This window comes from Martes martes (genome assembly GCF_963455335.1).
Source record: "Martes martes genome assembly, chromosome: 3".
NCBI lineage: Eukaryota > Metazoa > Chordata > Mammalia > Carnivora > Mustelidae > Martes > Martes martes.
The window spans coordinates 2,646,676-2,667,390 of record NC_137890.1 but is presented as its reverse complement, the minus strand read 5'-3'; the positions used below and the strand labels follow the sequence as shown (position 1 = coordinate 2,667,390).

At 52.6% G+C, this 20,715-nt stretch overlaps 1 protein-coding gene across 1 annotated transcript in view; it reads right to left on the bottom strand.

Annotated features, from left to right (window-relative positions):
- COL4A1 (collagen type IV alpha 1 chain) overlaps nt 1-20,715 on the bottom strand; it is a 132,339-nt gene that overhangs the window by 30,354 nt on the left and 81,270 nt on the right. The window contains exons 7-25 of the mRNA XM_080798539.1: nt 20,350-20,403; nt 20,178-20,204; nt 18,270-18,353; nt 18,127-18,189; nt 16,748-16,783; nt 16,120-16,161; nt 14,820-14,906; nt 14,315-14,341; nt 14,116-14,166; nt 13,354-13,398; nt 13,009-13,062; nt 11,309-11,350; nt 10,039-10,123; nt 9,520-9,555; nt 7,275-7,439; nt 5,868-5,963; nt 4,595-4,678; nt 3,991-4,061; nt 268-459 (exon numbers count right to left, since the gene is read on the bottom strand). Coding sequence (XP_080654665.1) covers nt 268-459; nt 3,991-4,061; nt 4,595-4,678; nt 5,868-5,963; nt 7,275-7,439; nt 9,520-9,555; nt 10,039-10,123; nt 11,309-11,350; nt 13,009-13,062; nt 13,354-13,398; nt 14,116-14,166; nt 14,315-14,341; nt 14,820-14,906; nt 16,120-16,161; nt 16,748-16,783; nt 18,127-18,189; nt 18,270-18,353; nt 20,178-20,204; nt 20,350-20,403 — 1,341 coding nt within the window. The remainder of the gene's footprint in view (nt 1-267; nt 460-3,990; nt 4,062-4,594; nt 4,679-5,867; nt 5,964-7,274; nt 7,440-9,519; nt 9,556-10,038; nt 10,124-11,308; nt 11,351-13,008; nt 13,063-13,353; nt 13,399-14,115; nt 14,167-14,314; nt 14,342-14,819; nt 14,907-16,119; nt 16,162-16,747; nt 16,784-18,126; nt 18,190-18,269; nt 18,354-20,177; nt 20,205-20,349; nt 20,404-20,715) is intronic.

Genomic DNA, 20,715 nt, shown 5'->3' with positions numbered 1-20,715 from the left:
CTGACATCCAAACGTCTAACACACAGATGCCTTCCCGACCACCCGAAATGCATCAGAAGACACATGTGCCCTGTCCCCGCTCTGTTCCCATCAGCAGCATCAACGCCTACAGCAACATACTTAAGTCTCCCCAAGGACCACTGAACATCTTCACGTGTGACAATCACCACCCAAATGAAAACGCAGATACGACTCAAATAACTCATTTCTTCATTCCTTGCAGATCTGCTTCTACGGTGGGCATTCCAAGTCTGGAAAGAAACATACCGGGGAGCCTTTGGGGCCGGGCAGACCCGGATGGCCGTCTCTCCCAGGAGATCCTGCTCGGCCTGGCATCCCAGGCTGTCCTGGAAAGCCTGGGTCTCCTTTGTCTCCTTTGAGCCGCGCGTCGAAGTAAATCTCGCCAGGCTCTCCCTTGGCTCCCGGCTGGCCCATCAGCCCTGGTGCGCCTTGCGGGCCCTACAAGCACAAAATGGAAGATGTCGGTGCCCAAAATGAGCCAGGGCGATTGTTACACAGCCAACAGTGATATTAAAAAGTCACCTCCTTAGAAACTGGCAGTATGGTCAAGCTTACTTATTTTCTAGAAGCAAGTCAATAGCTCTTTGACAAAGCCATGATCTGACCTCTCACTTCTTGTTTCTCTTAAAAATACTGAAAAAAGAAGTCTTTCCTAGGTATTGCAAACAGAGGCCACGCTGGGGCAGGGGGGAATGAGAGTGTGGCACTGGGAACCCAGCTTCTGGGACAGCGCAGAGGAACGGGCTTGTCTCTTACAGCAGCTAACATTTACGAGAACATTCCAGCAAGTGCTGGGAGCTGCCGAGACTTCTGGGGCCAGGAACTAGAGAAAGGGCTTCCAGGTGCAGACGGGTGAAGCGTCTGAGGGCAGGACGGCAGCAATGGGGAGAGGAGGGTCTGGGGAGCGAGACCGGCCAGCGCCAACACCGCTGTTTTGAGCAGTCAGCAAAAGAGAACGGACTTTCCCAGGAGACACACCCTAGCACATTCTCCAGTTCCTGGAAAGTTAAATCTTCAAGGAACGCCCACACCCACAGATGGTCTCTCCTCCAGCCTCTCTGAGAATTGGGGTTCACAAGGTTTTCAAATACTTGTCTCAAGCACTCATTCCCTGAGGCCTGAGAAAGAAATCTCTCGGCCTCCCTGCTGACTTGGCAGGATGCAGACTCTTGGACGAATCATTTAATTCCAATTCCTTCTCACACACTCCCTCGGAAACGGCTCTTGGACATATGCGAGTCACATGTGCCCACACCCTTCTGTGTGGGTGTGTAACACAGAGGAAGGAGCTGGGAGACAAGGGACAGACCCAAATTCCCACAATCTTTAGATTTGAGAGTGGGCGCCGTTTATCACGCGCCCACCACGCGTCACGGCTCTCTCGGCACACCGCTCCTGACTCGGGACAGGTGAGGGAGCGGACACTCCGAGAACCCCGGTGGGGCGGGGGGGGGGGGGCATGGAAAAGTCATGACTTAGTTCGAAGGCGTCGTGGTATCTTGTAGCTTTCTCTCCCGAGGTAACACTAGCTCCCACGCATCCTTAAATCAAGCTCAGTTTCGACTCCCCCGTGAAGCCCTCCCTGACACGTGTCCTGGGTTTCCGCGGTGAAGGCGACGGTCCTCGTGACACACACCCTTCTCCTTGCCCATCTCTCTCCCTGCTGGTCTGTGGGGTGCTGGGGGCAGCCCCGCGGCTTTCCGACTTTGTGTACTGAACGTTTGCAGCGAGGGAGGTACTGCAGGAAATAGAAGTCAAACTGGCAATACTCACCCATTAGAAAATAAACCCCAATGTAAGGAACTATGACCGATCTCTAGTTTTCTCAACCTGGAAGGATCAGTGTTACTTTACGGTGATCATTTGCGGCCTTGACATACAGTTTTCCAGGACTGTGAGCAGACAGTGGGGATGCACCATTTCTCACCTTGGTAACAGTGACCTTGACGGCTATCATTCAACAAAGAAATCTAGTTTTTTTTTGAAAGGCGACCTCTTGACCCTAGGATACCTCCCATGGCTTCTCCGCCACAGAACGTGTCAATCTTCAGCAATTCAAAGGTCTTTGGATCCACATCTCCCGACATGAATGAGGAGGAATCAAATGCTGCCTTGAACACCTCGCCTCGGCTCCGTAAATCAGAGGAGATCGACGACTCTATGGTCTGCCTCGAAAAAGCGCCACCACCATGGGGTGTCACAGCTCCTTTCAGCTGACTGTCCCAATGGCCCCGAAACCCGCTCACGTCCCCGCATGGAGCCAGCCTCTTGTGCCTGTTCTCTTTCCCAAAACCCAACCCCCGGCCTTCAAAAGCACATGTCACAGAAATGCTCTCCAAATCAAACAGGAAGGCAGAGCTTCTCATCTCTTTTCATCATCGTCTATTTTCCAGGACGCTCTGCCGGGTCGCAGGTACCTCCTGCAGCCCAAGCCTCACCCGGAACGAGAGGGCCCCACCCGTGAGCCGTCACAGCGTGCAGCTACAGGACAGCCGCAAACTAAGAAAAATTACTACCTGCTCAACTCAACTATTTACCCAGAACGGTTTTTTAACAAACTTGGCCGCCTGCAGAGAGAAGGGCGCACCGGACGGGGAAGGCGGGGGTTGCGAGTTCTGCTGTGCCTTCGGTCTGTTTTCTTCTTCACCCGGACTTGTCCTCAACTGTCCTCCCTCCTTCCTCTCTTCCCACTTCTATTAGCTGCGGGGCCGGGGGGCTGTTGTCTGGATGGGGTTGTAGGCAGAGTTGAGGCAGGAAGCTTCCAGGAAGGCCAAGCAGATAAAGACCATGTCCAGAGGTTAAACGCGTCCTCGGCTGCCGCTTCAAAGCGCTTCTGGCTTTGATCCCCACCAGAGTCAGGGCTTCCCAGTTATGTGAACTTCTCATTTATTTAGAAATATTTTAAACAACTGCGACTTGTAACTTAGCTCCCCAGGCACCATGGAGGTTCTGGAAGCCGAATCCCAAGATCCAACTTCAAAGGAGGAAGCGATTGCTCGATCCCAGCTGCGTCGGGGCCGTTTCAACTCACTGCAGCCCTGACCCGCTTCTAGAGAAGCTGCCAGTAGTATTTTTAAACATCGCAAATGTTAAAAAGCTACATCAAAAAGGAGTAAAATGCCAGACATTTGACTTTCGTTCTGGGACAGAAGAAAAAAGAAAAGCAAAAGGGAAAGCAGTAATGAAAGAAAGTGTGGAAAGCGGTTGACGCTCACAGAGCTTAGAAGAGCAGAGAAAATACGAGAACCAGGCCCTGCGGTTTCAGCACTTCAGAAACAGAGCCGATGGCGCAAGATAAAATGGCCTTCGGTGCTCGGCATTACGACGCTTCTCTTCCAATCAATGGCTTCTTTTTAAATAAACTAGGAGAGTCAGGGAGCTGGTTTTCATTTAACTGCAAAGATCCACGTCAATCTGAGATTGTTTCATTTGTAGACTCAGAAAAGCGTCTTCACAACAGATACTGGTGGGTACGAATTTTCAAAACCCGTCTTTTTGAGAGAAGAAGAAAGGAAAAGGAATGTGGAATTCCTCGAGGACAACGGGCCAGTGACGCCGCATCTCTCCACAGACATACGGGCACTGAACTCACTACCCTGTTTTTAAGTGACGGGTGTGACTGGACCATGGAGCTGCTGGCAGGTGGCTCCTGGTGGCACCATTTAAGAGCCCCCGAGACCCCGTGGGAAGGTGACAGCATCCAGCTGCCCCCGGACACAGGTACGTGGCAACTGAATTCTGACCAGGTGAGAGGAGAGGCGGGCGAGATGGGGATTCCGGACTCCACAGTCCTGCTCCCCCTCGGGTGAAAACAGGGGAAGTAATTCTAACTGCTCAACAAAGCCATGCCTGACCAGTGCCCAAACCATGCAGCAGAAGCTCTATCTGCAAAGGCAACAACATACACCTTTGTCGGTCAGCTTGGAGGCAACTTCTAGAAAGTACACAAACTCAGACAGGTTTACTTACAGGCAATCCTTCCAGACCATCTCTGCCAGGCAAGCCTCTGTCGCCCTTGGCCCCTGGCTGTCCTGGGAAACCTTTCAGAAGCCAAGAGAGACGCAGCACATTACTGACGAGACACGTCCCCCAAACCCCAAACCGTTCGTTCTCAGGATTCAAGAGCACAGACATCTCTACACGAGTAGACGGTGTCTGAGGGATCTCCACAGAGTGACAGAAATGCTCCCAGTGACCCTGAGTTTGGACAAGCACCACAGAAGCAGCTGGTGACCAGACCCCCGCCCCCACCCATGCCCCGGGATGGCTTCCGCCAGAAACCTGCCCTTCGCTTTGGTGGAGGGACGGAGGTGGTGTTGCTGAGCAAACCTACGCTGCTGACCTTTGACTGGAGATTTGTCATAGTGCCAAATTTTAGGTCCTCCTGATGATTTCCCAATCATCTTGGTGCGTTTTCAAAAACCCCAGAAGTCTGACCTAATATTCTCATTATCAGGCTCTGGCTTGAATGTGGAAAGTGAGGTCTCTCGTGGCACGAGATGCGTTTCACTGTGAAGGCTCCGGACCACGGAAGCCAAGTTAGGCCTGGTTCCGGTCACGTCGGGGGTCTTACCTATTTCTCCCGGGGGGCCCTGCGGCCCAGGGGGCCCACGAAGTCCTGCTGTGTCACAGATGAGGCAGCTGTCTCCTTTCTGACCTATAGAGGGAACGCAAGGGTGCGTATGCACAGGCGAACTGTCCTGCGCGCGGCACTCCACCAGAGCCCATGGCCGGGAGCTGACACAGGGCCCCATGGACAGTCCGTGTCCCTGAAGGGCGGCAGAGGCAGAACAGGGGCCCATGCACAGGTTGGGGACCGTGCAAGTCGGCTGATGGCCAGCCGAGTTCTGGGCCACACGGGGTTTGCTCGTAGGGAGACACACTGCTGACCATAGGCTGGGCTGGCTGGCGGTGCCGTGGCAGGAGGATAGAGATCTCCACATGGAGAAGCTCGTGACCACATGTCATCCCAGGGGACACCTGGCTCAGCTGGTAACCAGAGGGAGTCACTGACACTGAGTGCTCGCTGGCCCTCCCGGATGACTTCTAAGACCACGTCCAACGGGGCCTCCAAAATGTAGAATCCTAAGGTGTTAGCTGCAACTGTTCCCATGCGGCATTTGTGTGGCAGACTTTGGGAGAGGAAGAATCCTTTGCAATCCAAAGCCAGCCACGGTGCCCAGCGGGCTTGGTTTTGGGGACAGTCTTGGCCGCTCTACTCTCCGGCTGCTAAGAGACACAACAACACTGGACTGTCCGAGGGGTACGACACGCTCAGACAGGACTGCGGAGGCGGTGAGAACCCGCTGTGGGCCCAACAGTGAAGAGAGGACCATGTGCCCTATGCTGGGGTGACAGAAAACGATGGCAATCAGTAACGATAACCTGAGAGCAAGGGCGGGGGGGCCAGCCCCAGGGCAGCTCCTCTGCTCACACGGATCGTGGGACCAGGGCCTGGAGGGGTGGCGAGCGTTCCAGGCGCACGACTGTGACTTGGCTCAGAGAAACACGTCTGCGCTTGGAGAAAGGCACTCTCAAACTCTGAACCGAGATCGCACTAAGGTATTGGTCTGAGGGTCTGCTCTGCGGGCCATGTGGACAGTAAGGAGCGTAACATGTCTAGGCCACGGCACCCCGTTGCCTCCAGGTGGCAGCTCACGCTCTCTGTCTCCCCCATCTCGGAGCTCCAACCAGGGGACAGCTCGGCAGAGCTCCAGTAGGGAGCCCCATCCTAGGAATGGACTGGGACGCGAGTCCCAAACACAGGAAGAACAGGTCAACGCCCACCCTCGTGCAGAACTGTGTCCCCTTCCCAGCACCATTTTTTAAAATGATGTCCCTCTTACCTTTTTCTCCAACCTCGCCCGTCAGCCCTGGCTGCCCTGGAATTCCGGGGGGGCCCTGGTCCCCTGGCGGCCCAGGCTGGCATTCCACGATCCCATCTGAAATGGATCCGTGTAAGTTACGGGACTAGTCCCCACCGCCCGAAGCGAGGATCTGCACCTCTCTTCCTCAGTCTCTACGGTAACTCCAAACCGCTCTGAGGCTACTTGTAAGTGCTAGAGACCTGGCTTTACCTTGCTTCAAAATAATCCGACAACGTTAACTTGAAAATGGGCCCCGCACAGCACCCATCTGGTCAAGCTCCACCACGGGCTGTGACTTACAAAACACCTGTTTGATGACCCTAGAGCACATTTCAGCTCATTTGTCCTGTCCCGTGTCTTACTTCCTTCCTACCTTGCGAGTACACACATCATCCTTATTTTACACATGAAAAAACTGAGCCAGGGGACACCTGGGGGGCTCAGTCGGCTGGGCCTCTGCCTTCAGCTCAGGTCATGATCCAGGGTCCTGGGGTTGAGCCCCACATGGGGCTCCCTGCTCGCCGGGGAGTCTGCTTCTCCCTCTCTCCCTCTGACCGTCCTCCCTGCTCAGGCTCTCACTCGTGCACTCTCTCTCTCTCTCAAATGAATAAAAAATTTAAGAAAAAAGACAATTCACACTGATCCCTCCCCAGGGAAGCGTCCGGCGGAACCCACTGCTGCCCCAGGCTCCGCATCCGACCTCTGCAGGGACCCCCAGCCCTGCGAACGCCCTTTCTTAACGAGGTGTCCGCACTCCAGCAAATAAACCGCCGGGATACGCTGCATACGGACCCCCCTCCATCAGCCCCCAGAAGACTAGGGCTTTGGGTACTCGCGGGGCTCACGCTGCGAGTGACACGGCAAGACTTGCCTTAAAGACCCGCACGTACCCCCACAGGATGCACTCGTCTGAAATTGTCTTACATCCCGCACTGGTATCACTCTGGGGTTGCGGGACCCCCTAACCGAGTCAAGCGGTCGTGCTCTGCGCTCAGCTCCCTCAAAGGTGAAGTCGTCGGTTCGGTCCCCACCCAGACTGTCCCCTGCAGTCCCTTCCTGCTTAGGGAGCGTGTACCAGACGAACAAGAAGGTGCTCTGTTGGCAGAAGAACCACACGACTCACTTCTTCACCGTGATGCCGGCAGACTCACACCTACTTCACGCGGTTCTTATCCCTTTAACCGGTTTCACTGTTTTATTTTTACTACTCCTTTCTGCAGCCTAATGTGGCAGACACCTCAGTGGGACGTGAATGACTCGCCAATCCCCGGACACCTGCACTTCTGTAACACGCCAATTCTGAGCGCCCTTCCCGCGTCCCGCTAGCTCTGGCCTGACACCTTCCTATGCAAGACGCCACGTGCCATGGTCCCCGAGAGCACTTACTTGTGTGGCCCGGCTGTCCAGGGGGCCCGGGAGGCCCAGGGGGGCCCGGAAGCCCATCCCGTCCGCTCGGTCCTGGCAAAGATGTACCGGGAAAGCCCTGGTCACCTTTCTCGCCTCTTTCCCCCGGGAAGCCAGGAGCTCCGATCTGCCCTGGTACCGGAAAGCCTGAAACCAGAACGGACTCTCATGTAAGGAACCGCAGTGTGGGGTCCAGGCCCACAGCACAGACTGACTCTCTTAACTGTGTTCGAGGGCAATGGCACTGACCGTCCCTGGAAGGGGAACCACTCTGCAGAAGTAAAACAAACTGTACTGTCAGGCTTCCAACCCTGCATGTGCTGGCAAACGCCTCCACGACTCACCATTAAGAAAAAGGGCCTCACTACCCAGACATGAAAAAATCTGTGCATTTCTTTTGGTGCAAATAGTATTCCTACCGCATGAATGAAAAGGCCAGTGAGGGTCGATTTCACGTCCACTTAGAGGCTCAGGGCATGAAAACGTCACCAAAGAAAAGTGGACACAAGGCCCAGGGGATGGGAACTGGGCTGGCGATCAAAATGGAACAGCCAAGAAGAAAAGTTAAGGACAAAGACAATGTTCTGGGAGGAGCGCGATGTTAGGTCTGAACACGGAGAGTGGAGTTGGGGGATAAGAGGGAGGTTGCGCCACCATTCCGGGTGGGCACAGAGATCTCCCACTCATTCTGGCAGGAGCACCAGCTCGGGGCCACCCTTGGGGCCTCTGCTCCCAGCCCCAGCCACCAGGAGCAGGATGGTGTCTGCGGCCTTAAACAAAGAGCAGAGTGCAGAGGACGAGGCAGCGCCCAGGAAGACGACCGATCCCAGAGCAGGAGCTGCAGTGGTGGGAGAAGAAATGCTAACCCTCGTGTGCACTCATCAGCGCCAACAGGACCAAAGGCGGTCCCTGGGGACTAGGGCTGAAGGCCCCGCGACGGGAGGGGAGGAAGCACCCAGCCTGGCACCAGGAAAGGAGCCCAGGGCTCACGAGTGCAGTGCTACTGGGCCAGAGGCCAGGCTTTGACCAGGGGAGAGCAGATAAGGCAGAGCAGTGTCACAGACCTCTGGAAACGCTGTAAGTTAAGAGGCGAACAGGCAGATAAAAGCGTTAGAAGTAAACCCAGCAGACACCAAGGGAAGACACAGAGTGACGCGTCCACTAGGACGGCTAGAAGGTCAGCATTTTCACGACCGCAGAGAGGAAAGTGGATGGAAACAGAGAAGGGCGATTTGAAAGCCAGACCCACAGCTTTAGCAGGAAGGCAGGCGGCGGCGTGCCCGGGCGGGGGCTGGAGCAAGTCCTCAGCGCCGGACGGGGTGGGGGGGTAACATGTGCCAGCAAAAAGGAATGAGCCTTGGGAGAAATTACAGCGGGTGAGCGGTCGGAAAGGGAAATGATGAACAAGAATAAAACACACAACTAAATAAAAAACACACAAAACCAAGAACGTAAAGACGGTGGGCACTGGGTTGCGGTATGGATTCTAGTGCACACGTGGGTGTTCCTCACAGCCCTTCTGATCCGCTCCAGGGACTGGGGGGAGATGTGCACGCGCACACATTTGCACACGTGCACACAAACGCTGGTACACAGACACGTGCATGCACACACAAAGGCATATGCACACAGACGTTTGCACACGTGCACACACAGGAATCCCACCGCTAACTAAGCAGTGGGCACAGTAGGCTCACACACTAAGTACAAGCGAGGCACGTGGGATGCCCACGGACAAACTAGACCAGAGATGATTAGATCAGCGAGGGGTTTCAGCTGAGTCTGTTCCCAAGAGAAAAACAAAGGCTCCCTGGAGACAGGGAGTGTGGGCACTGACAGTGAGGAGCCTGCGGGCCACTGGAGACCCGTGTCCTTGGGCGGGGGGCAAGGAGGCTGGGGGTGGGGGCCTGCGGGACACTGGGGACCAGAGTCCTCGGGCGGGGCGGCGAGGAGACTGGGGGGCAGGTCCGAGCCAGGGAGAGATGGGAGGACTTGAGGAGACACGAGAACCCCCCCAGGAACACACACAACCCCACGGCTGCCTGTGACTTCCGAAGTAAATGACCAGAGCTGTGAACACACCTTGCCGTCATCACTAGAAAAACGTGCAACAGAATCGGCAGCCATTTCTCTCAGGTCACTAACAAACGTGAAAAACACACACTCGGGATACGAACCACACAGATGTGGTATGACTGTTCCCACACAGTCAGCCAAGGATGCTCACCTGGAGGGCCTGGCTGGCCTTGCAAGCCCGGGAAACCTGCAAGGAGAAGGGAGAGTCACACAAAGCGAGCCTGCGGGCCTGTCCCCGAGGCCTGGGCCAGCAGGCGAGGGGAGGGCCTGGGCGGAAACAGGGCGCCCTGGCCCCACAGGGCTGCATGGAGACGCTCTAGGAGCCCCAGCGCCAGGACGGAAGGCAGACCTGAGTGTGAGAGAGAGGCCTGTCGCTGCTACCGAACCGTGAGAGCGCGGGTGGGAAACGGTGGAAAGGGAAGAAAAGTAAAGCAAAAGAGGACAGAAGGTAGGAGGGAGGAGGGAGGGAAGAGGGAGGGGGAAGGGAAGGATGGGGGAGGAAGAGGAGGGAAGGGGGAGCGGGGAGAGCAGGGCTGGTGAAGGCAGAGGAGAAGGAGCGGGGAGGGAGGAGGAAGTAGAGGGGAGGGGGGAGGAGGAAAGGGGGCGGAGAACAGAAGGAGAAAGGGGGCTAGAGACAAGGGGGAGGGGGAAGAGGAGAAACGGAAGGTACCTTTGGGGCCTGGCTCTCCTCTCAGCCCTGGGGCGCCCGGGTACCCCCGCTCTCCTTTTTCTCCCGAGGGTCCTGGGCCGATTGCCTGAATCACAGAAGAGACCATCACAGAGCTGCAGGGGAGTGGCTGGGCTGTACCTTACGGCAGTGCAGACGGAGAGACTAATCATCTCCAAACCATCTCAAGAAAGGGGAGAGTGAGAGACGACAGTTGGGGCACAGCGGGGTGGGGGAGTCGCGAGAAAGCAGAAAACGGACCCCCGCCCCCCCAGCACCCTGCGCAGTCCTGCTTCCTCCTGTCTTCACTGGCCTTCCCGCAGGGTTCCCCGTGCAGTCGAGCCGGAAGAGTGTGAATTCTGAGGTCTGAGTTGATTCTGAATTTCTAACTGTCCACACAAGCCGCTACGTGACAGGGCATTGACATAGCGCTCAAAGCACCCTGCCATGTCCCTGGCGGGAAGTAACAGGGACGCGCAAACGGGTCCCCGGAAGAGGTTTTCTGTTGTGTTGGTTGGTTTCTGTTTTTGTTTTTTGAAATGGTCCAAAGTGGGGACTTCCTCAAGGACGGAGGGATATAGGCCAAGAACGCGCTACAAAGCAGTGAACTAGGTCAGCACAACTCTAAATCAGGGGAATCTAAGGAAAATGACAAAACCAAATATTGCAGATTGCCCTTAAAATAGAGTTTCTTTGTAGCAATTAAATTCACAGACGTTATTACGATCTGCGGCCGTGATACCAACAGACCACGCGACCGTGGCTGCCAGGTCACAGGTACGGAAAGGGGCCCCACATCCAGGGGAGGAGGTTCCGGGCTTCCCCACAGCCGTCCCGCTCCGGGAAGTGCACCCTGAGAAGTCATTCGCCTCCCACACACTTCTTTACAAGAAGTAAAATGTATCTGCAGACGTGAAGACACTTTCACTAGGGAGAGTCAAATTATGGGTGGTCAGTTTCTTTTAGCATTTTCCTTAATGGACCATCAAAAAAAAAAAGGTTTCAAAAAGTTTTGCCCTTATCACTATCCATGAGCAAATCTTTTCCGTGTCTGTGGTCGAGGAAATACAGAAATTATCAAAATATAATAAAAAGTAAGTACCAAACACCACGATATAGAATATGTTCATGATTTTAAATAACACGCACCCTTTTTACACACACATACATACACACACACACACACACACACACACACACGTGTCATCCTAAAAACACTGTGGGGCATGTGGCCCCAGATCCCGACACACGACCAAACAGCGCTTTTACTCACAATTCCAGGTGGGCCTGGAGGACCTGCTTCACCTTTGTCTCCCTACAAAAGAAGAAATACTTGTATTTTTTGACTAGACAATTGTCTTAAGGAAAGCACGGCTCAACTTTTCGTTCCAGAAAAACAAGGACTGCGCCCACTTACACTAAAATTATTTTCCTGTGCTAAGCAGCCCTCACTGTGAGAGACTCAGAGCGCCTGCACCTACTACACCAAAAACGGAGGCAGGTCCCTCTGCTTTGCGGGACCGTGATGCGTGGAAAGAAGGATTTCCGCAAATTGTCCCGGGGAGTCTGATTGTTCACGTGACATAGCAGCTCACGATGTTTGTTGTATCTGGATCGCACGCTCCCTCGAGCAACGCGAACAGAGTCATTCCTGAGTTGAATTAGTATCTGGCGGTTTTTCAATAAAATAAAAATAAATGGAACCAAAGCTTCCAATTTCTAAATACGTTTTCTTAAGGAAATCATTTTACCAGAGGTTTTTAGGTGTAAGGCCATCTAAACCTGCACCAGAAGTCAGAATGAAAGGATATCTGTGGTTTCATCTTTCCCCCCTAAAATCCTGCATGACCTGAAAACATTGGGTGGACAAATTCTAATCACCTTTAGGCTTAATTTCATTCATATAAGAAGAAAAAACCCAAAGGAATTAATCGTGCTACGTCCGATGTTTTACATAAGCCCCATAATGACACCTCTAGGAGTCCCAAAACCTGCACATACTCCATGAATGCAGCTGCCCCCTTCAAGTCAAAGCAATAAACTTAGCAGTAAACCCATATCAGATACTTTGATTTTTCTGATTTGAATATGAGACTTTAGAAGTATCTGCGAGGCTTTAAAAATATCTTAGCGAAAACATCCTAAACACACTTACCTTTTAAAGCCTACAAGGCTGGACCTCCTCAAAAGGGCCAATGTCAGTGAAGGATCTTTCCCTCCGTCCCTGGCTCTCAGGAGCGCGCTCCAAGGCCCGCCCCCCGCCCGTGAGTCGCTGCTGCAGACGCTGTTCCAAAGCTATTTCCGTTAGCAGAGACTTAGGCCACCTAAGTCTAGTCTCGCAACAGTGAGCGTTTTCTGCCCATCGCATCGACAAACATTTCGTAAAGTTTGATAACAAGGACTTGTCCAGAAAAAGGGCGTGTAGGAAACCGTGACAGGGAAACGACCAGACAAGTGAACACAAATTCTTGTACGTGTGAGCATGTGGGTACGACCCACACCACGCAGCATAAGGTGTGGACACAGGATGTCCCGGGCGGCTGCGTATGTACATTCAGACGCATCCACGCCATGTCCTTAAGGGAGGAAGCTGGATGCCCCGCACAGCCCCTGTTGTTCTAGAGGGGTGTGTGCGTGTGAATGCACAGCACAGTTGTGCGTTCTGCACACTTCTGATCAGTAATGGGAAAGTTAAACAAGCTTGCTTTCCTTCACTCTGTCTGCATTTTTTATTGTTCCGTAACCCAGATAAAATTCACCTACTACAAAAGACACATAAAACCTAAAAACCTGAGCGAGTGGAACATTTTATGCTCCTCTTTCTAAAAAAAATCACACACGTCAAAAAAAAACCCACGAAATTAAGGCGTGTGTTTCTCATAGGGAGGGCAGTAAATTTTATTATCTGAGCCCCATGCTTTAGGAAACTGAACCACAGGCTGAAGGGAATGCTTCCGTAGTGTCACGGCTTACCTTGAAACCTTCGCGGCCTGGGAGTCCCGGGTACCCCGTGTCACCTGGAAAGCCCTGTGGGGGGACACGGACAGCACCCCTCATAAGCAATAGCCAAGCCAACAGTTTGCTCTTAAAATTTACAGAGAAAGGGCTGCCTGGGGGCTCAATCTTTAAGTGCCTGCCTTGGGCTCAGGTCATGATCTCAGGGTCCTGGGATCAAGCCCCGCATCGGGCTCCCTGCTCAGCGGGAAGCCTGCTTCCCCATCTCCCGCTCCTCCTGCTCATGTTCCCTCTTTCGCTATGTCTCTCTCTGTCAAATAAACAAATAAAATCTTTAAAAAAAAATTACAGAGAAATACTTACTGGACTCCCTTTTTCTCCTTTTTCGCCATCTTTTCCAGGTTTTCCCTGTGCAATAAAGATGGAGAGAGACATCAGTACTTCATGAAAGCAATAATAAACAGTGTCCAGCATCCAGGCCAGGAAGCCGCATGGGCTGACAGTACCACGGAGTGAGAAATGCCGTCTACGCAGGACGGCTATGGAAACGGGACAGCAGAAGCGGACTTGTCAATGCTTAAACAACAGAGCCTGATGAATTCCCCGTCTCCTAAGGCAAGCGTTGCATCTGGTAGCACAGCGAGCAGCAGAGAAGTTTCCAAATGGCAAGGGTCTGGTGGCTGATATGCCAAGGATTCGTTTCAATGAAGGTTCCCCGCATCACTGCGGGGTGGGAGCCGGAAACCAGCGGGTGGGGCTCCTGTCCCCAGGCTTCGCGGGGTGGGAGGCATCCGAGCACCTCAGCTCTTGGCCGCTCACGAAGCAGCAGCAAAGGGCACGAGCGCTCCGAGCAAGTGGACGGGGGCTCTCAATGAGAAGCCAGCAGGCTGGGGCTTGGGGGCTCTTCCGAGAGACCCGAGCCCCAACCTCCCGGGGAGGACTCTCCAATGGAGGCGGCCTCCTCATTCCTGCTCACACAGGCTCCAGGAAAGCCCTTCGGGAGAGGACAGGGAGAAACCGAAGAGCCCAACCAGCGTCTTCCACTCGGGCTTCTGTAAACCTAGGACTCCAGGAAAGGAAGGAATGTGCTTTTATAAGAAGCGAAAGGACTTTGGAGGTACTCACTCGGGGCCCTGGCTTTCCGGGCTCCCCTTTCTCTCCAAGCCCTGGCATTCCCTTGAAAGAACAAAAAGAGAGCGTCGTTAGGGCATTTAAGTAAAATATTAAATTATGCAAATATTACACTGAAGGTGAGTAAGCTTGTAACTTAGATCCAGTACGAACATCTACATAAAGTAACGACAAACAAGAACGGAGTACTTACCTGAAATCCAGGTTCGCCTTTTTGACCCTAGAAGAATTTTTTAGAAAAGAGCAAGAGAGCGAGCCATCAATACTAATGGCTGTACTGATTTTTAAATACATTGAACATGCAAAAGCTGCTATATTAACAAGGAAATTCTCTTTGGTCTCCAATATTCAAATCCCAACACCGGCAAGGCTGTGGGTTGAAGACGGGCAGCTGATTATGCTCGGTCTGTGGCAGCTGTGACCCGCCACCCCCCAGCCTCCCTGCCGCTGCTCCAGCCCAGCCCCAACCTGGTGCATCTAAGAAGCCCTCACTCGGGGGTCAACCTTGCTCCGACCCAGTTCCAGCTGCCTCTGCTCTCCAGACACTCGGATTCTGGGGGGTGGATAGTCTATAAACCTGATTGGTAGGTCACTGGCGAATGTAACTGGAGAAACCAGATTTCGACCCAGTTTCTCTATCCCTTCCATTTGTCCAAAATTAGAAAGCCAACCTTCACCAGACAAAATCCACCTCATACCTTTTCTCCTTTGGTGGCAAAGTCTCCCTTTTCTTTAACTTGAGCTTGTCCCGGCACTCCCGGAGGCCCACTGACCCCTTGGTCACCCTGTTGATTCAAACAATGGGAATGAATTAGGCATAAAATTAAGTATACAAAGAAGAAAATGCAGAGGCAGGGAAAAGCCTAAAACAAAACATCTATTTTTAAAAAATGTAAATTATCTCTGTTCTAACCTAACCCTGTCTCAGCAGAAAGTTCAGTTTCAGTAGGAAACCGGCACAGTAAAGACACGAAGCCGGGAGACCCTCCGGGGTCAGGAAAGCCACCACATCAAGGAAGAACACCAAAATGAGACCCGTCTCCCAACACATCCAGGCCTGTTTTTAGGCAGTTTATGTGTCCACAGAGGGACACATGCACAGTCTGATGGCATTTGGATGGAGGAAAGGGGCACAAACTGCCCCAGAGAGCCTGGGAAGAAAGGAGGTATCTTTAGGTGTCCCAGAAGGAAGACAGCCATGACGAATTTTCTTCCTCGGGCATCCTAACGGCTGCGTGCAATGGAAGTACAGAATCCCAGCGGCGGCACAATGAGCGAGATCCTAAGAATTCGATGGTGTAATTTACAGGGTCACCTTACAGTGAGGTTTAGGGAAAGACTGGACCAAATTCGGAGTGGAACCCAGAGCCCAAGGGTCAGTCCAGACCCGCCCAGGCCTCAGCACAGGTGGCACCCGCCAGTGGTGGTCTCTACACTGGTGTGGACACCAATGGAGAATGTGGGCCCCAAGGCAGGTGCGGCCACAATCCCCAGAATTCCCACTGGCTTAGCCCCATTTCAGTGATCTGATCCAGGGAAAGCGGTGGAGAGATCAGCAGAGGATCAGGGACCGCCCCCCCACGCCGGCCTCCCTTCTCCCCTGCTCCAATCTGGGCCTCGCTGTTTCTGTGGCTCACTTCCTCCCCATTTAGGCATGGCAGCCTTCCGTTGCTGCAGGGGTTAGCAGAGTTGTGCTACTAAGAGCCAACTGACTCTTTTATAATAAAGTCTAGGTCTGGCTTTATCACTGCATGCAAACATTCTGATTGAACTCGATGTACAGAGCTAGAATTAATGGCCCGATTGTATGGTCAGATCACAGGTGGAAAATGTCAGTGAATTCTTGCTTTCCGTTGTAGGGAAACACTAATGAAGGACGTGCAGAGAAGGCTAATACGGCTGTAAGGGAACCAACAAGGGGTTCAGAGGCTGAAACTCCTTTTATACTTAGAACTATGAGTTTAAACATGAAAACACTCCAAAGCCACGTGTACTCACCTTGTCACCTTTTGGCCCTTGAAAACTTAAGCCCATTTGCCCCTGTTGACGAAAAATTAGGCTTCCATGTTACTTTGCTCAGAATCATCTAATAAATATCACAGAAAATATATAAAATGTAATAACAGGGTAGAGTTAAGGCAAGAACTTCTTCCAACAATTACTGTGAAATTTTCAACAAAGTTGTGATCACATTATATTCAATGTCTATTAAAATTTTTTTTAAAGTGTTACTGAAAAAATTCTATAAAACCTTTTTTTTCAATTTAAAGCTTTTAAAATCTGACTATAGGAAACTAAGGGAAAGATCAGTGCTTCCAAAATAATGCATAATGGTTGATGGAAGGAAAGATAGGACGGATGGATAGGAGGATGGATGGATGGACAGACGAATGGGGATGGACGGATAGATGGACAGATGGATGGGGATGGATGGATGAGGATGGACAGACAAATGGATAGGCAGACGCATGGATAGAGGGATAGGTGGATGGACAGGTGTTTAACAGATAGATAAAGAAATATAATTTTCTAAAACTGTTTAAAGAGACTTTAAAGAGTAAGTAACAGTGATTTCGCAGTAGCCTTATACAAATGCCAAAGAAAGTCAAATGAAAAATATTTTTACCTTTTCACCTGGAGGGCCAGGAGGGCCTGGAGGACCCTGTAAGAGACAGCGTTTCAATTTGATATCATTCACAACCCTGGTGCGATGTACATGCTTCTTTCTACTAAAGTTACCTTAAAGCCTCAAGGATTACGCAATAATAGATTTGTTAAGTATTTAAATTTATCCTGTGCTTTGGATCTTTAAGATTTGGAAAATAACTAGGAATTAGCCCAGGATAATAATTAACAGGGATGAAACACCTCAAAATCTTAGGCACTGCCCTGTGAAATCCCCTGATCCAAGAACGTGTCAGGAGCAGAGATGCTGAATGAAATTCTCAGCCCAACTCTGAGAGCCCTAGAGTTTCCAGTTTGGAAATGGTGTTCGCCAGCTTTGGATATAACTGTTTTTCTAAAAAGGTGAATGATTTCTTCAAGTGCATAAGCCGTCGTAAAGGAAAAACCTTCCTGTGTTTGCAATAAAATTTCAGAGTGCTTCTCAGTCATTAAAAAAACAAAACAACAACAACAACAAAACTAATCATTCTTGCAAAAATGAGTCCATTTATTTGCAAGAATATAAAAGAGGTTACATTTGCAAGAATGGACAGGAGAACTGCTGGATTGGAAAGGGAGGGAGAGGGAAGGAGAGGGAGGGAGAGGGAAGGAGAGGGAGGGAGAGGGAGGGAGAGGGAAGGAGAGGGAGGGAGAGGAAGGGAGGCCTGACAAACCCTTAAGGACCATCGGGCAGGCTAGCAAAAGTATGCTACCATCTGGGGAACATTATTCGTTGCCAGTGAACATGACATTTAAACAATGGCTAAGTCTCATTCGTATTAACCCTCTTGCGCTCTCAAAATGTGTGAGTGGGAGGACATGGGCCCTTGTCCTACTGGGAACCACCAGCTGTGCAGGAGGCCAGTGAGAGAGGGGAGCCCGGGGTGGGGGTGGGGGTCTCTCGGGGGGCTTATGTCCCGGAGCTCAGTCCTTGCAGACACAACACAGCTTCCCGCTGCTGCCCGGTCTGCGCCCACAGCCCACAGAGCCAGACCCTCCAGGATAACTGTGTCTACACGCCCACCTCCAGGCATAGCCGGCCTTGTCCATCTCTTAATTTGGCCTCCTCGGGCCACAGTACCACGGGCAGGCGCCCAAGCCCTCCAGGAATGAACGTGTTATCTGTGTGGGACATCGTGGCTATCACCGCTATCACCAGCCTCCCGCCCCGGGCTCTGGAATATGTGTGTCCTAAGTGCCTGACGCTCTCCCAAAAAAGCAGCTCATTCTCCCAATCGGGGCACAACTACGTAAAGTCGGGATGACACCGGATTTACTTCTGTGCCTCAACACAGCTGTTCCTCCAATGAGTGACTCCGAGAGGTTCCCCCCAACACTTACCGGCGGTCCGGTAAACCCTGGAGGGCCTACAGGACCCTGCAGGCCTGGCAGTCCCGGCGAGCCCTGGAAGTTATTGAAAACGGAATTAGATGGGAGCTAGAAGAGACGCTTCGAGCGCATAGAGTTATTTAGCAAATGCTTACTGGTGCTCCTGGGGGTCCAGGAAATCCTCTTTCACCTTTCAGCAGGGTCCCAGGCACATGCCCGATGATTTCACCTGGATCCCCCTAGGGGATGAAAAAAGAAAAAAAAGTCACAAATACTGCTGTTTCTATAAAGACACTGAGAACCCGCCAAGTAAGAGGCGTGCATTATGGGCGTGGAATCCGGGATTGAGGCTCTGTCTACACTTGCAGTATACACACTGCCCGCCTCCCAGTCACTGCTGGTATCTTACCGGCCAGCATCTAGTGCAGCAGGCTCGGCTCCACGGGACGGGACGGAGGCGCGGCTGGAAGGAGCCTCAACCTGAGCCCGTAGCCACCACCCCCACATGGAGGGAGCGTGCAGATCAGGGCCACAGGCTCCGAGCGTTCTCTTGCAATAAGGATTATCTTTCACTAAAAGCCCCAGAATGACCATTTTTATAAAAACAGCCTGTGATGGCAAATTTTATGTGTCTACTTGGCCAGGCCCCAGTAGCCAGACATTTGGTTAAGCCCCAGTCTGGACGTCTGCTGTGAAGGTATTTTTATGATAAGATAAACATTTAAATCAGGAGACTCTGAGCAGATTAGTCTCCATAATATGGTGGGCCTCGTCCAATCAGTGGAAGGCCTCATGAGGGAAAAGAAAAAAAACACCTGACCTCCCCCAAGGAAGAGGGAACTCTGCCTCCAGAAAGCCTCTGAACTGGGACCCTGGCTCTTCCCCGCGCCTCCAGCCGGCCACCCTGCCCTGTAGAGTCTGGAGCTGACAGCCCCCACAATCATGTGATTCCTTAAAACAAAGCTACCAGGTCATACAGCTATGTCCGCACACATGTATGTACATAAATACACACACACCCACTACTGGTTCTGATTCTCTGCAGAGCCCCGACTAAAATGCGGGATGGTCATGATACGGGACGATCATGTTTCTCAGGTGTTGTTGGACCCGGGGGCACATGAACAAGCAACCTCACTCAGACACGTGGATGTCTCTGATGTGGCTGTTGAGAAACTGGAAGTGTCCCTTTTGCAGGACTGCCCCCAACACCCAGACGCCCCTGCTCTCGGAACCGCCGTGCGGCACGGGGCACGCACCGAGTCAGGTCAGCGAGAGCCATGGAACCCCACTACGTCAGGGAAGGACTCGCAGGCAGCATTCTCTGCTCCCCCACGACCAGGGAAGAATGCCGGAGGGGTCAGGACATGGCCAAGCACCTGCGGGAACCACCCCCCGTGCCGGCTTACCGTGCACGTGTGGATGGAGGACCCGCCCCCGCTGGGCGGGGAGCAGGGACCCCATCACTCCGGGTACCACAGCAGGAGGGCTCAAAGCGTCCCGTCCTCACCGTGGGCAGAGGGTTCTGGGTCCTGCCCTGACGCAGAGGGACAGTCAAGCTGAGAAAGGCCACGAATTCACTCCGAACGAGGAGGGGGCAGTGGCAGGACACCAAGGATCTAGCCTAACGGAACTGGGGCCTTCCTGCCACAACACAGACTTTACAACAGTGACTCCAGATTACAGGCAACACGACAAGACGCCTGTGTTTAAGTGAAACCATGACACTGGTCTGAGCACTTCTGTCCCGTGGCTCAGGGCAAGGAGCATCCCCAGGACGGTCTATGCAGAGCATTAACCTGGCCTGGATCCATCTGCCAATCCTCACTACCACACCGCGCTTCCCATCTCTGCCAACCTCCTACTCAGAAGCTGCACCCAGGGTCTCAAGTTGACGCCTTGATATTTAAGTTTGTGCCTATGACTCGGATACTCGCGGAACAGGGCAGAGTTAGACAAACACGTCAACAGGCAATCAGTCAACCAAGGTGACCTAAAGGGAATGTGTCTGTCTGGCCCCCGCTTTCCTCCTGCAATGAACCCAGCAATGCGTGCAAACGTACCTTCATTCCCGGTAACCCTGGCGGTCCCTGGAAAAGAGAAGAGCGGCGTCAGTGTCACTTCTCACACAACGGCACTCGCGCCAGGATGGAAGTCCGAGGAAAGCGAAGGGAACGAGAAGAGAAGAATTACCACCGAAGAAGGAAATTCTAGCAGAAACAGCGCTATACTCACGGGATTTCCAGCGAATCCAGGCAAACCCGGGGGCCCCAGAGGCCCTGGCTCACCCTAGAGGACAGCAGAGGGTCAGTCGGGTGCAAGGCCGACAGGACATCATTCCAGATGCCCCGTCAGTTACTCCAGCCCCCCTTCAGAGAGACGTCATTTGCTGGTGAAAACCACATCCTAAAAACGATGTGTCACCAGCTTTGCTCTCCATGCTCCTTCACGACAGAAGACAACTACCTGAGAACGCCAGCAGCAGTGACACGGGTTAATGCCGGCGTTTTGTCTGCATCAGCAACAGATAAGAGGTGAGGAATTTCATGTTTAAAACAATTACAGGATAAGAGCCCACGAAAAAGAAAAGCACAATTCCAT